General features: G+C 41.6%; 1 protein-coding gene across 1 annotated transcript in view; it reads right to left on the reverse strand.

Annotated features, from left to right (window-relative positions):
* Positions 1–15,236, reverse strand: part of LOC101851483 (advillin) — a gene marked incomplete at its 5' end in the record, with an annotated part of 42,257 nt that overhangs the window by 16,387 nt on the left and 10,634 nt on the right. Inside the window, 11 exon segments of the mRNA XM_013079973.2 lie at positions 294–407; positions 879–965; positions 2,851–2,971; positions 3,842–3,981; positions 4,719–4,847; positions 6,771–6,842; positions 7,799–7,885; positions 8,997–9,134; positions 10,416–10,516; positions 12,010–12,154; positions 12,543–12,641. Coding sequence (XP_012935427.1) covers positions 294–407; positions 879–965; positions 2,851–2,971; positions 3,842–3,981; positions 4,719–4,847; positions 6,771–6,842; positions 7,799–7,885; positions 8,997–9,134; positions 10,416–10,516; positions 12,010–12,154; positions 12,543–12,641 — 1,233 coding nt within the window.

Below are 15,236 nucleotides of genomic sequence, written 5' to 3' on the forward strand. Positions count from 1 at the left end.
TACACTATATCATACTACTATATCACTTTACACTGTCTCATTATTACACTATATCATACTACTATATCACTTTACACTGTCTCATTATTACACTATATCATACTACTATATCACTTTACACTGTCTCATTATTACCCCCAGCAGACCCGAAAACACTCAGAAGCATTTTCAGCTTCCCGACAAGAAGCATATATGCAGCACAGTATTCTTCAGTTAGTTACAAATCAGGCTGGACTTCGAAATTACTGCTTGACCAACGAAAGCCACAAGAGAGCAAAAGGGGGACAACTCACCAAGGCACATTTCTGTGACTCGTCTTTCTCTGTCTTGTTACTTCCCTTGCCCTGCCAGATGAACAGGCAGTCCCAGGCATCCAGGATCATGATGTCATCCTCGATCAAGTCCGCCTGAGAGAGTGAGAGAGAGAGAGAGTGTCAGAGAGAGAGAGAGCGAGAGAGAAAGTGAGAGAGAGAGTGACAGTGACGGATTGCTGGTGAGATTCTCTCAAAAACTTTCTCTCTCTCCGACTTTCCGTTAATCACACACACACACACCTACTAGCAACACTCTTTCAAATTTTCTCTCTCTCCGACTCCACACACACACACACACACACAGACATACAATATTTTCTCACGTCCCGAAAACCACACATATACACACAGACCAGCTAACAAGATTCTTTAAAACTCTTCTCTCCTCTCTCTCTCTCTCAAACACACACACGTCAAAACACACATACACACATACTCTCACATTCAGTTGAAATAAATAAGCCAGCATTCACACGGCAATAACATAAACGGTTTTCCCTGTACACTTTAACATTAACAAACTCAGGTACACACTGACCAATACAAACTCATGTACCCACTGACCTGCACAAACTCGTGTATTTCCTCCACACTGATGAATCCTTTGGCATTCGACAGCTGGAACAATCTGGGAGGGTGGCTGCCTTCATCCTAGACACACACACACAAACATTCAACAAGTTTGGTTCATTCCATTGAAGATTTCGTAACCCTATCCGTATGCCCTGGGGTCATTTTGTAACCCCGGAGTTGTATTTTTCACATTTTAGAATACTTCTAGTACGAAGATCTCTTTGAAACTTTCAGTATTTTTCAAAAAATCATTTTGACAGACTGCTATGCAAATTGTACGGACCGGATTAACTAGTAAATTTCCTCTTTGGAAAGTGGTGGCACTGAGTTCCCCACGTCGTATGGATACGATAGTAAAACACTACGTACGGATAGGGTTAAGTGGTGACACAGAGTTCCACACGTCGTATGGATACGATAGTAAAACACTACGTACGGATAGGGTTACCAAACACACTACAAGTATCAACGACGTCGCAAACATGAATATCGTCGTTGGCAAAATGTTGAAAGGTATTTAGCCCACCGGGCAACATGTTTTCAGGAGAGAAGAAAAACTGTTTCATTTTTTCAACAATCGTAAGTACCGGTACTCAACAGTACTTTTAAAGAGAAAGAGAGGAAGGAAGAGAAGGAGATGGAAGGACAACATTACAGAGTGGACAGGGAAGACGATGGGTGACAATCTGAGGAAAGCAGAGGACTAAAATAGAAGACTAGAGCTGGTTTTCAGATGCAGTGGTGCCCCCACGGTTGCCCCAACCACGGAATAGAAGAAGAAGAAGAAGAAGAAGTACTCAACACTGATCTCGTTTTTTTTTTCAGCATTTAAAATTTGAATTTCTACAAAGTATTTCTTGAATTCAAGCAACCAATACCACTGATCAGGAAACCGCAGTTCAAAAACAGGTCAAAGTGTTGGGCTGAGAACATTTTAACAGCTGTCTGGCAATATCTTGGCTGCTGTAAGAGAAATGAGTAACTCTGTTTCACTTTTCCTTCAGGGGAAGTAAAAATAATGTCAGTTTCTCTTTCTTCATGGGACAGCAACCATATTATGGTGTGGTGTTGTATTCAGATGGTTCTATGCTAAAACACTGCGGCATCATGATAAAATGAGCTTGTGGTCTTAAATTCCAACACAACATAAAGGATCTGAACAGAGCGCATCATGGCAGCAAACACCTGGATGCTTCTTTATGAGTTCCAAAAAGTCTAGCTGACTACGGTATTGTACCACAAAGTTTCGCTGACTACGGTATTGTACCACAAAGTTTCGCTGACTACGATATTGTACCAAAAGTCTAGCTGACTACGGTATTGTACCACAAAGTTTCGCTGACTACTGTATTGTACCACAAAGTTTCGCTGACTACGGTATTGTACCAAAAGTCTAGCTGACTACGGTATTGTACCACAAAGTTTCGCTGACTACGGTATTGTACCAAAAGTCTAGCTGACTACGGTATTGTACCACAAAGTTTCGCTGACTACGGTATTGTACCACAAAGTTTCGCTGACTATGGTATTGTACCACAAAGTTTCGCTGACTACGGTATTGTACCACAAAGTTTCGCTGACTACGGTATTGTACCAAAAGTCTAGCTGACTACCGTACTGTATTATACCCTGTTTTCTTCTGGCACAGTTGGTATCATGCTGGGTTACAGAGAGGGTGGCTCTGGCTTAAATCCTCAACAGGACATTCTAAACTCTGGTTGGTTTACGGAGCTTTTGAGGCTCGCCATTGATTTGGCTCAGTGCTATCAGAGATAGACATTGGATTCAGAAGTCCAGCCTGTGTTGAAAGGGGTGTTACATCTACAACTTGACCAAGTTTTGGCTGAGGGACCTCCTTCATTTTGCTCTCACAGTCGAAAACCCTAAAAGCCCAGCCCCCCCCCCCCCCCCCCCCCCCCCCACAAACAAAATTTGTTTTTGTGGAAATTTTCCCAACATTTACCCCCGAAGAGGAAAAAAGACCCCCCCCCGGGGTTTTATTTCCTCGGGGGGCCTCTTCTTTTCCCCCAAGAACATTCCAGAAATCTTCTTTCTCTTGTCCTTCAAAAACATTTGTTAAAGCTCTGGAGAATACAGAGAAGATTAAAAAAAAAATTTACATACCGAGTCTCTCAATGTTTAAAAAAATTGTAAATGAACATTTCCAACCCCATTGACAACTATTCAGATCTTGTGTAACCACGCGGTGGAATCAAGCGCTTCTCAAAATAATGGAATCAAAGGAACGCATTTTTATGCCAGTTTGTCCATTTTTATTAAAGTTTTTTTTCTGGCTCAACACCTTTCATGTCTATATTATTATATAAACACATTTCCAAGTGAATTTAATTCAAAAACATTTATTAAAGGCACAAAGTATGTACATTTTCAGTTTCCAAGGACTCTCAAGCTATAGAAGTTACCAAACTTTGGCGGCCATTTTCTCCCTAATTTTACCTCTGACACCAGGCGACCCTATACCTCCTTCAATCACAAATATCTAGACTTCTATTTAAGATGGATATTTTTTTTTCACTGAAAACGACCCAAACGAATAAGCTTTCTGATGATACCAATACCTCCACATGGTAAAAAATTGACAAGCGCTTGATTCCATCGTGTCGTGACAAACTCAGGAGTTCGTCAGATTCCATCCTGCCTTACAGGACCAGCCACGAGACTCAGCGGGACACAGCGTTTTTTCTTGCATCATTGACAATATTTCTCCCCACTGATGCTTTTTTTTTTTTTTTTTTTTGGTCCCGTGTCCTGATTTTGGTGCCCATATTTGTTGGTTACGTAAAAATATATTGACATGGTGCAAATAGTTATGTTTTCTAGACAAACGAAACAAGAAAAGGGGAATTGTTAAGTCGGTAATGAAGACGATGATGATGATGGTGATCATGAGGTTTCAATGCTGGTCCCTCCCCAAACTACAGCCGTCCACCCACCGTGGGGACCTGGCAGCGATGTTCTTGGCCATCTCCCTCTCGTCGCCGGTGCAGCCTTTGCCCGCCCAGCTGTACACGGCACTCTTGGTGAAGATGACAAACACGTCGTTGGAGTTGAGGGACGCTGCACGCAGGGGGACCTGTCAAGGGGGGGAACACGATGGTTTGTTTCGTTTGAGTAAAGAGATAATTTTGATTTTAGTAAGAGTTTTACGGTACTTGCAACACAATAAGGTCATAAAGTACCGAAGATAGAGGTGTTACAAGAGAGTGACAAACACAAAAAAGGAGAGGAGATAAGGATGACAGACGTTTGATAGGAAAGAAGGAGCTAACCACACCAGAGCACCCGCCAACCACCCACAAGATAGAATCTAAACTAATAGACCTAAAAACACTTTGAGTAATTTGATCTAATTTTGGACATGAAGTGTTTCCCCTTTTAACAATACAACAACTTCCCATCTTCAACAAGAATCTTATCCAATAAATTTAGAGATAGTTGGAGCAGTTTGATCAAATTAACCCTGTCTGTACGTCGTGTTTTACTATCGTATCCATACGACGTGAGGAACTCTGTGCCACCACTTAACCCTATCCGTACGTCGTGTTTTACTTTCGTATCCATACGACGTGGAGAACTCTGTGCCACCACTTTCCAAAGAGGAAATTTGCTCATTAATCTGATCTGTACGCTTTGCATAGTAGTCTGTCAAAATGATTTTTTGAGAATCATACTAGAAGTATTCTAAAATATGAAGAATACAACCCTGGGGATACAAAATGACCCCATGACATAGGTCTACGGAGAGGGTTAAGGACATTAAAGTGCTTCCTCTGTACGGGCAGAAAAGTCTACTTCTCTTTCCTCTCTCACCTGCACAGCTTTACAGTTGAGGGCTGAGGTTCCCCGCACCTGCAGCATGTACTTATCACCTGGCCCGTTGTAGTCCTCTCCGTTCACCTGTTGCTTGTCTCGTGACCGCGTCCAGCCCGCTTTGCCGCCCTGGGTGGGAGTGAGTAGATGACAGAACGGTGATAACAATGTTGGTTTTGTTTTGGTTTTTTTTTTTTTTTTAGTAGCGGGTTTTACGGTACTCGCAACTGCATAAGGTCTCATGAGCGCCAAGGGGTGGGTGTCAACAGAGAAGTCTTTACAAGGAATCAGACTTACTCTGCTCACCTCTCTAGCTTCAACAGCACAAGGTCTGCTTCGACTATCAAGACACCCCGGAAATAGCAGGTCACAAGAGAGTGACAAAAATACAAAAGAAGTAGAGGAAAATGGCGATAGTAAGGATGAGGAAAGAAAAAGCAGCAGTTCCCTGTTGTAGATCAGGCACAGTTATGAGAGTGACATGATGAATCAGCCCATTTACAATTCTACTGTGCTTGAACGAGAAATGTCCCCCCTTTGGGAACGGCCTAAAGACACTACAGTCAGTGGCATCGCCCCAGGGGGTTGTTTTGTTTTGTGTTTTGGTTAGTGCTTTATGGTGCCTGCAACTGAATAAGGTCATATGAACACGTGGGACACATTTTCAGTTTGGTAAGAAGTTTTGAATTTTGCGTGAGAGGTGGCAGAAGCCTACATTTATCCATTTTAGGACCACCAAGGGATCTTAAATGTTCGCAACTTGCACACAGGACCTCCGAGATTTGTTGCCTTTATCTGAGAAGGCTAGGTGTTAGATCTTACCTATCATAAGATCAGGGGTGTGGCTGAAAGACAGCAGAAAGGAGGAGCCAAGGAGCAGCAGTAGAACGGCTGCAGAAAGAGTCAGGAGCCCAGAGGAGGGGGCAAAGAGGTTGGGGGGAGGGAGAAGAAAGAGGAGACGAAAGCCCATGACAGAACATGGTTAGAGAGCAGGAAAGGAGGAGAAAGGAGAAAAATTTAGAGTAGAAAAATTCCTGTCGCTGTCAGATTTCGAACCCACGACATTGAATGAAAGGCGAACACCGTCACTTCTAGACCACGAGAGCCCCGTAACATGTCGATGAATGTTTTGTGCCAAACTGTACAGGTTTAACGTTCCTCGCAACACTTTAAGGATATTTAAGAAGTGGGACGTCTGGTTTTTAACACTTTGCAGTCACTGGGCGCAATAATTCGCCGGTGAAAATTATCCGTTTCGGTCACCTGGCACAGTTCTGCACCAGGCCCGAGAAGTCCATTGCAGTCACTCTACAGGCTGGGTGACCAGATGGGGTATTTTGTACTGCCGGCTGTGTGACTGCAAAGTGTTAATGTGTATCCCCAAAAGGACTGAGCCAAATGGGAACATTTGAGTAAAGTGCCTCTCTCAGACATAATGTCGGACCAAACTGAACCTGGAACCCCAAAACCTGCAATGTCATCATCATGAGTCCAGGTGCCCAACAACTGTAGCCTACTGACCCCAACCATGAATGTCATGAATGCAAAAGAAAATATTTAGAAAAAAATAATAAAAAAATAAAATCTAGAAAACAACACAATTCAACTTCATTTAACTCGTTTGGATTTCAAGTCAGCTGGTTCACACAAAAAAGCGGAGTGCAAAATCAAATTCCTACACATGTATATAAAAAATAGCATGACTCGTTTTGCCTTCTGTAAAAAAAAAAAGAAGTAAGACATTAAAACCCCCCCCCAAAAACGACAATCTTGGACTTTTTCAGCACAAGAATAATCAAGACACGCCGTAGCAATGTGAAACAAGTGCAAAAATGACTACAATTTGTACAGTGAGCATAAGGTCTGTCTCTGACTTCTGTTCCAACTTTGCAATGACCAACTGACTTCTGTTCCAACTTTACAATGACCAACTGACTTCTATTCCAACTTTACAATGACCAACTGACTTCTATTCCAACTTTACAATGACCAACAACAACAAACAACGACCAACAACAACCAACACCAACCAATAACCTGAGCATGACTCACCTCAAAGATCACCATCTTGCCCCCAAACATGGCCATAAAGTGTGGCGGCTCTTTGTACTGAACCACGCGGACCTGGGGGGAAAAGAAAACAGCGTGTTACATGTACCCAATGATAGTACATAACAAGATAGTTCGCTCCTCTCTTTGAGCCAATTAAAAGAGCGTCCTCAAAATCCGGTGGTGCCCTCTTTGAAAAAGCGCATCCTTTGGGAACAGAGTTACCCTACTTGTGTGAAAAAAATCAAAGTGAAACTAACAAGTTTTTGAGTAAATTAGAACTCAAATTTCGAAAGAACACTTTTTTAAAATGGTTACGCCGACAAAAAATCTCTTCCGATGGAAGGGGCAATTGTTTTCTCCGTTTAATTTGACTTTAGAATGAGAGGCAAGAGGTCATTAAAATTAAAAAAACAACTAAAGCTCTGCACTGAGCCAACACGAACAGCTGATGAACAGCAGTTGATCTCCGCACGCAAGGGGGTGCTATTCCTATTCTTCTTCTGGATAAACGATAAAGAGAGCTTCAAAAGAAAGACTGCAGCGCCATCTGAAGCAATGAGCGGACTTCCGCCGACACTTTTTTGGGTGAGTGAACCATCTTGTTATGTACTATTTTTTATGTTTCTTCTTTAAGAATTCAGAAATCTCTCAGAAACAAATATTTATCTATCATATATTTGGCAACTTGGAAACACCTATATGTCCCTTTTCCCATAAAACTATGCCATAATACTACAACTAGTTGAAAGTTGGCAAGTACCTGCAAAAAGATAGTTAGGTCCCCATGTTGGAGCCAGATTTTTTATTTATTCATTTCCTGAATTTAGAAAAATATATTTGACAAAAGCTAAAACTTGCCCACACCGGGGTGGGGGTGAGAACAACGGGCGAGTTATTCTCACCATGAGAATATAGAAGGCCTTTTAGAGAATGGTGTATGGCAGAGTCTAACACTAAGCAGTCCATTGGCAGGAACATACTAGAAAGGCATAACTAAAACAGAAGACATTACAAGAACATCTCCTCACCTGTACGGGAGCTCCTCCGTACTTATCGTCCAGCTGGACGGTCATCAAGGCCGCTGTGCCCTGTTCGTCAGCCGTCGACTTGGAGCCCTAATCAAAGAAATGGGACAGTTGTAGACAAGTCAGTTCACATACATAGAGCACAGCAGTTTTAGGCAAGTCTCTTCACATACATATGTGTTACAACATGGTGGAAACAGGCGCTCATCAATTTTGGGGCATATAGAGTTATTGGTGTCGTCCTAAAGCCTAGCCATTTGCCTAGATTTTGATTTTAAAAATACTCGGTATACATTTATTATCTTTGCTACAGGTCAAGATATTGGCGATTGAAGGGGGTGGTGGTCTCCTGGTTTTAGAGGTAAAATTAGGGAGAAAATTACTGCCAAAATTTAGTTATTTCCTCAGTTTGAGAGTGTGAAAACTGAAAATTCAAATCTTTTATGCCCTTAGTCTACGTTTTTCAGTAAAATCCACACAGAAATGTGTTCTTTAATGGCCATGAAAGGTGTTGAGCCAAAAAACTAAAATTTGATGAAATTCACAAACTTGCGGAAAAATGCCAGTTTCTTGACTTTCATTATTTTGACGAGTGCCTAATTCCACAACGCTGCCTCACAAATAGCACAGTCTTTCAAGTTCTGCTACATACCTACAGACATATCGTCATATACTGACAACCTTTCAGAAACACACTTCACATCCTTACTCACTCCCTTTTCCTTTCCCATTCCAGATGTTTCTTTAAATCAATATACAGTGGAGCCCACTTAACCCAAATATGGTTAATCTGAAAACAGTGGAAAACCGGAAGAAAAGAGAAGCCCCAAATTTTCTTAACCGAAAACATTGCTAGAGGAAAAAAAAACCCCGGTCTGTAATCAAACAACGACCTGATATAAAAAGTAATCCACCCTTCACAATAGACATTTTTTTTCAGTAAGACAAGAGCAAAATATAAAAATGTTCTCATAAAACCAACAAGAGACAGTCAACAAAATTATAACGACACTGACAACAACAACAAAATTATAACGACACTGACAACAACAACAAAATGTTTAACACTTTGACGCCTCATCTCGCCGACTGGCGATGTTTACCGCCCAGTTTCTTTGGATTTCCCCCAAAATATGATGGCAAAGTGTTAAACAAAACTGACAGAGAAATCAGGCTCTGTGTTGTGAAAGAAAAGACGTACCAGCCAGTAGTAAATGAGGTAGGCTTCCCTCCCCTGCACACTGTATGTGTACAGAATCACGTAGCAGTCTCCTCCATAGAACTCCCCGTAGTGGATCTTCTCCAGAGGAACCATCTCAAAGTCCTGGATACGCCAGATCTGAGGAGTTAAGTTTCAGTAAAAGTTTTACGGCACTCGCAACACAACAAGGTCATATAAGTGCTGAAGACTAGAGGTGTTACAAGAGAGTAACAAACATAAAACAGAAGGAGGAGAGATCAGGATGATAGATGTTTGATAGGAAAGAAGGAGCAAACCACACCAGAGCACCCACCAACCACCCACTGAGGAGTTTCAGACACCTACGTTCATCACATAGTTGGAGAAACACAATGTTTTCCACATTAACAATTTTTTTAAAAATGAGCAACGCCAAACAAGTCGGCCATCTGGCTTTGTTCGTTGGTAAGACAACAATAAGGTTTTTTTCTTTCTTAGCATTAATTATCACCATCTTTTAGTCCACAGCTGCAAAACAAAACAAATGAGAGAAAATATGGACTTTGTAAAGAATTGATATTTTATAAATGATAAAAAAAATTTCTTAATAAATTAGCACTCCGTGAAGTGTTTACCTTCTCAGTTCTCAATCTGAACTTTGTGCAGAGGATGACCTCTCCTGCTTCAACTGATACCCTGACATTGTGACCCAAGTAAAATGAGTCAATTGAAAGGTAGATGACGAGACTTTGTGACAAGAAAGGAAGTTATTTCCCGTAGTTCATTTTTGTCCCGTCAGATAGCTGGCGAGATCTTTATTCTCTAGTTAGTTGTAAAATAGTCACAAGCAGGCTGTCACTAAAGATTCTATACTGCCTTGATTCAAGTCTTTCATTAACATACTGATCATGAATCATATAATCGGCCTTTTCTACTTTTCTTGTCTATTTTTGATTTGATGCATTTTATCAAAACGCTCTTCATACTGACTGCTCACTCAGTCCAAGGCTCTGTCATACATCCCTTCTCAAAATGGTGCCCGGCTGAGTCGTACACTAAGCATTCGATACACAGATTCTGTCACTCCCCGCACAACTCTGTCATTCCCGGCACAACTCTGTCATTCCAAGCACAACTCTGTCATTCCAAGCACAACTCTGTCACTCCTCGCACAACTCTGTCATTCCAAGCACAACTCTGTCACTCCTCGCACAACTCTGTCATTGCCAGCACAACTCTGTCATTCCAAGCACAACTCTGTCACTCCTCGCACAACTCTGTCATTCCGGGCACAACTCTGTCATTCCGGGCACAACTCTGTCACTCCCCGCACAACTCTGTCATTCTGGGCACAACTCTGTCATTCCGGGCACAACTCTGTCACTCTCCGCACAACTCTGTCATTCCGGGCACAACTCTGTCATTCTGGGCACAACTCACCTCCACTTTGCCGGATCCGTCGTCCACCATCTGTGTCTCTGCGGCCAGGGCAATGTTGCTGTGAAGGGTGGCCGCGTCAAACTTGGTCTGCACAGTTTTGGCTGAGAGAAAATAGGAGTGGTTAGCTGGGAGTTATCAAGTACTTTGAGAGAGATCAAATCTTTTGATTCATTCAAATGTCAGCTGAAGTCGTTTCTGTTTTTAAATTAATAAGATGAATATTTGGAGTGATTTTCTTTAGTTAGAACACAACGTTTTATGTTACTGTTGTACGTTGTACTGTATTGTAAAGCGCTCAGAGCCTGTGTACTTTAATCGGGGTTGAGCGCTATAGAAATGTCATTTATTATTACCATTTATTATTACCATTTATTATTACCATTTATCATTACCATTTATTATTACCATTTATTATTAGTTACAGAATTTTGTAAAGAGCTTTTTTGTTTGGGTTGTTTTTGGTGAGTTTTTTAAAGTACAAAGATTAATATTGACACAGCAGCGGTAACTTAGTGCAGGGAGAAAGTATGATGATAGACAGAAACCACAGAGATTAAAAAATAAAGAATATAATATACTTGTGGCACCCTTTTATCACTGTTTAAAAAGAGGGTTTTTTTCTTTTTTAAATGTATCTTTTTGGACAGATGGCTTTTCAAATAAAATAAAAAAAATTAATGTAGGCGTTTTTACACCCCTAACAACACAATTTAGATCATCTACGAGGCAGGCTCGCGACCCTGGCTATCAGGGTCAACCTGGGCTGAAAGGGATACAACATCCCACCAAAAAGAGTTAAGATACTTGATAAAAAATTCTCCCCTCTCAGGAGTCAAACTTGAGGTCCTTTACGAGCGACAGCAAATTGTCTATCCGTTCTACCACAGACGCTGTTTGTTTTATTGTTTTAGTAGAGGTTTTTACGGCGCTTGCAACTGCATGAGGTCATATGAGCGCCAAGGGGGGATGTCAACAGAGAAGTCCTTACAGGGAATCAGGCTTACTCTGCTCTAGCCTCAACAGCACAAAGTCTGCTTCAACTATCAAGGCACCCCGGAAATAGCGGGTCACAAAAGTGTGACAAACATACAAAAAGAGGAAGGAAAATGACGATAGTAAGGATTAGAAAAGAAAAAGCAGCAGTTGAAGTTCCCTGTTGAAGTTCAGGCATGGTTATGAGCATGACATTGATGAATCAGCCCATTTACAATTACAATTCTACTGTGCATAAGAACTCAAGATGTTAATGTCCCCCCTTTGGGAATGGCCTAAAGACACCTCAGTCAGTAGCACCGCTCAGACGCTGGTGATATAGGGCTGCTTATACACCATCATAATAGCTACCTTGGTGATTCACTTACAGAGGCATCTCACCCCACTGTGCTGTTCACTGGGAGCACCTTCCCTTGTGGGGGTGGCTCTGTCTTAACCTGAAATCTAACACACACACGCACACATACACACATACACGCACATTGACCCACACGCACACACACACACACACAGACACACATACACACACACACACACACACACACACACGCACACATACACACACACACACACACACACACACACACACACACTGACCCACCTATCCTACTCCTGGTGTAGACTTTGCCAGGCGGTGGTGGTTGTGGCCAGTCTTTGAACAGACACTTGAAGTCTGCCGGCTCCGCCCCCTCCACCACACGGGTGACCTTGGTGTCTGACGGGTAGCCCTTCTTCTTCAGGAAACCCTGGCAACATTTAGTTTATTTTTGTTTGGTTTTAGTAAGAATTGCAAGGACATGTGGTTACTTGAGGGAGGCATTGCGATGCCAAGAGCGAAATGCTCACAGCTAAAGGGATTTGAAAACAACAACAACAACAACATAGTAAGAGTTTCACAGCACTTGCAACACAATAAGGTTATATAAGTGTCGAAGAATTTTGAAAAATTGAATTCTAATTGAATTTTAAAAAACTAGATCTAGATGCAGATTCACCTTGATTTTTTTCACGCAATTAGGGTAACTGATCAAGCTTTCTATTTACCACCAAAAAAATTAATTTGGCACCAAAAAAAAAAAAAAAAAAGAAAAAAGAGGCATTTTGTCAGACAGCGGCAGTTCCACCGATACTCACCACGGCATTCCTCATGGCCTCCTTTTTCTCCTTGGGCGACGCCTTCTTGCCGATCCACAGCCAGGCTCCGGACGGGCTGTTGTCTATGATGAAGGAATCCTGGGGAGGTAGAAAACATTTGTCTCAGTTTTGTAAAGTTGTCAGAAAAATGTGATGCGTGCTGACAAACTGAGTTACTTCTCGGAGTCAAGCCTTAAGGAAATAGATCTATACATCACGCTTTTAGGTGAAATTTGCAAAATCCATAAGTATGAATGGTGAAAGACATGTTACACTTAAAGAATGTGGCATCAGTAGAAAATCTACCAATTTGACCCTTACGTCGGTTTTTGGGCCAATATCTCCATTTGTGGATTGCAAGAAGTAACTCATTTTGTCAGCACACCTCACAAATGAAAATAGATAATTGGAGATTACATGGAGCCACTGCAGAGGTTAAAAAACACATCTAGAAAGACTGAGTCAATATTACTGTTCAAGCATTATGTGCTAAATAATTCAACTGCACGACATGTTCTTGGACAATGTCTGGACACAGAAATAGAACAGCATTTTCTTTTTAAAATGGTTTAGTGATTATAAATATTAACCTTACATGTTGTGAATACTTTTGAGGGCAAGAATAAGGAAAGTCGTCTGTGTCTAATTTGAGGGGAAAAAATTGTCAAAAATCACTGTCACAATTAACCCTATCCGTACGTCGTGTTTTACTATCGTATCCATACGACGTGGGGAACTCTGTGCCTCCAATTTCCAAAGAGGAAATTTACTTGATAATCCGATCCGTACGTTTTGCATAGCAGTCTGTCAAAATGATTTTTTAAGAAATAATGAAAGTTTCAAAGAGATCTTCCCAGTTGAAGTATTCTAAAATGTGAAGAATACAACCCCGGGGGTATAAAATGACCCCAGGGTGTACGGATAGGGTTAAGCAGCAAAAATTCTAGGTAATAGTGGTGGGGAATTGAAGAAATCGAAAATGTTTAATGTTGAGTTACTACGTCCACTCTTGAAACAATTCAAGAGCATGGGGAAGCATAAATAAACAAACTGAGAGCAAAACTAAACATTCATAACCCCCATATTCCCATCAATTGTCTCTTACTCTCAAGTCAGAGCTACCAAGTATGGGAGCCAGTTGAAAAGTTGACATATACCAGAAACAGAAGCATCACTGAATACAAAGTGTCTGTCTATGTGTGTGTGCGTGTGTGTGTATGTGTGTGTGTGTACGTGTGTGTGTATATGTGTGTATTTGTAAGTATGTATGTGTGTATGTGTGTGTATATGTGTGCGTGTCTGTCTGCGAGCGTGTTTATGCATGTGTGCGTATGTGTGTGTGCATGTGTGTGTGTCTGTCTGTCTGCGTGTGTGTGTTTATGCATGCATGCATGCGCGTCTATATGAATGCATGCATGGCTGTGAAGCACACAGAGCAGACTACACAGAGCATCCACGAACCCTCTGTGTCTACAATGGGAGGAAAACACCAGGAGACACAGTGGGTCACCTCGTCAAGTCACAACAACAGAGGCAATGGTCAGGGAACAAATGAAAGATCAAGAACAGAAAACTAGGAGGGGCGGGGGGGGGGGTGCTTCAGAGACAGGCTCAAGGAAGGAAAAAATTCCAACGGGAACAGCAAAATACATGTATTATCTTTTCGTTTATGATCTTCTAACAATAGTTTGCCCGTCAATGTCTGACAATGACCGATGCACCTGCAGAAGAGAACATTTAAAAAAGCGAAATCGAAGAATTAAAGGTACCAATTCTGGCCAGTAAGACTCAGTTCTGGCAGAAAAAGGTTTGCCACATTTTGAGCATTCAGTGAACAGCTTGCCAGCTTCTATCTGGGTTCCTGCTAGTCTGTTATACATATTATTTTATCTTAGGAAAATACAAAGTATGCAAAATAAGAATATCCTGCTGGCAAGTATAATAAACACATCATGTTACGGTGTCAGGATTTGGAAGCGCTGCACATTTGAAAAAACAAAACAATGCCAGACTGCATCAGCTATTTCACCTGCATGTTGTGAGAATTGATGAGTCAACGATAAGTACCAACAAAGGAGGTTTTGCTTGGACATTATCAGATTTTGTACTGTGATCACTGACTGCTGTCCTGTCTTACTATGGTCCAGGCTCACAGCAACTGCAGCAAACCTGCACTTATCACTACATAAACCTGCACTTATCACTACATGGCATTGGACAGAAGGGCGAGAGCCCAGCTAGCTGTTCCTGGATCGACAACAACAACAACAACAATAACAACGACAACAACAGCAACAACAACAACAACAACTATGGTCCAGACACAAAGCTGTACGGTGCAACACCTCTGGCAATGACTTCTTCCTTCTACCCATCTATCCCACCACACAACAGCCGGGTACAACACGTCACCTCGCTACATACAACGTGGCCTCCAACACTGAGGTACATTTCTTACAACAACAATGAGAGAACAACTAATTCCATCCATGCTACTTTACTTTAAAAAAGCAATTTACATATTATTGTTGAGTCCCTTAACAGAACAACTAATTCCATGCATTCTACTTTACACAAGCAATAAACATATCGTTGAGTCACTTGAACTCTTGAAGGACGTAACAGACAGCAAGTGTACGTGTGTGTATGTTTGTGTGTGTGTGTGTGTGTGTGTGTGTGTGTGTGTGTGTGTGT

This window comes from Aplysia californica, unplaced genomic scaffold (genome assembly GCF_000002075.1).
Source record: "Aplysia californica isolate F4 #8 unplaced genomic scaffold, AplCal3.0 scaffold00070, whole genome shotgun sequence".
Classification (NCBI taxonomy): Eukaryota; Metazoa; Mollusca; class Gastropoda; order Aplysiida; family Aplysiidae; genus Aplysia; species Aplysia californica.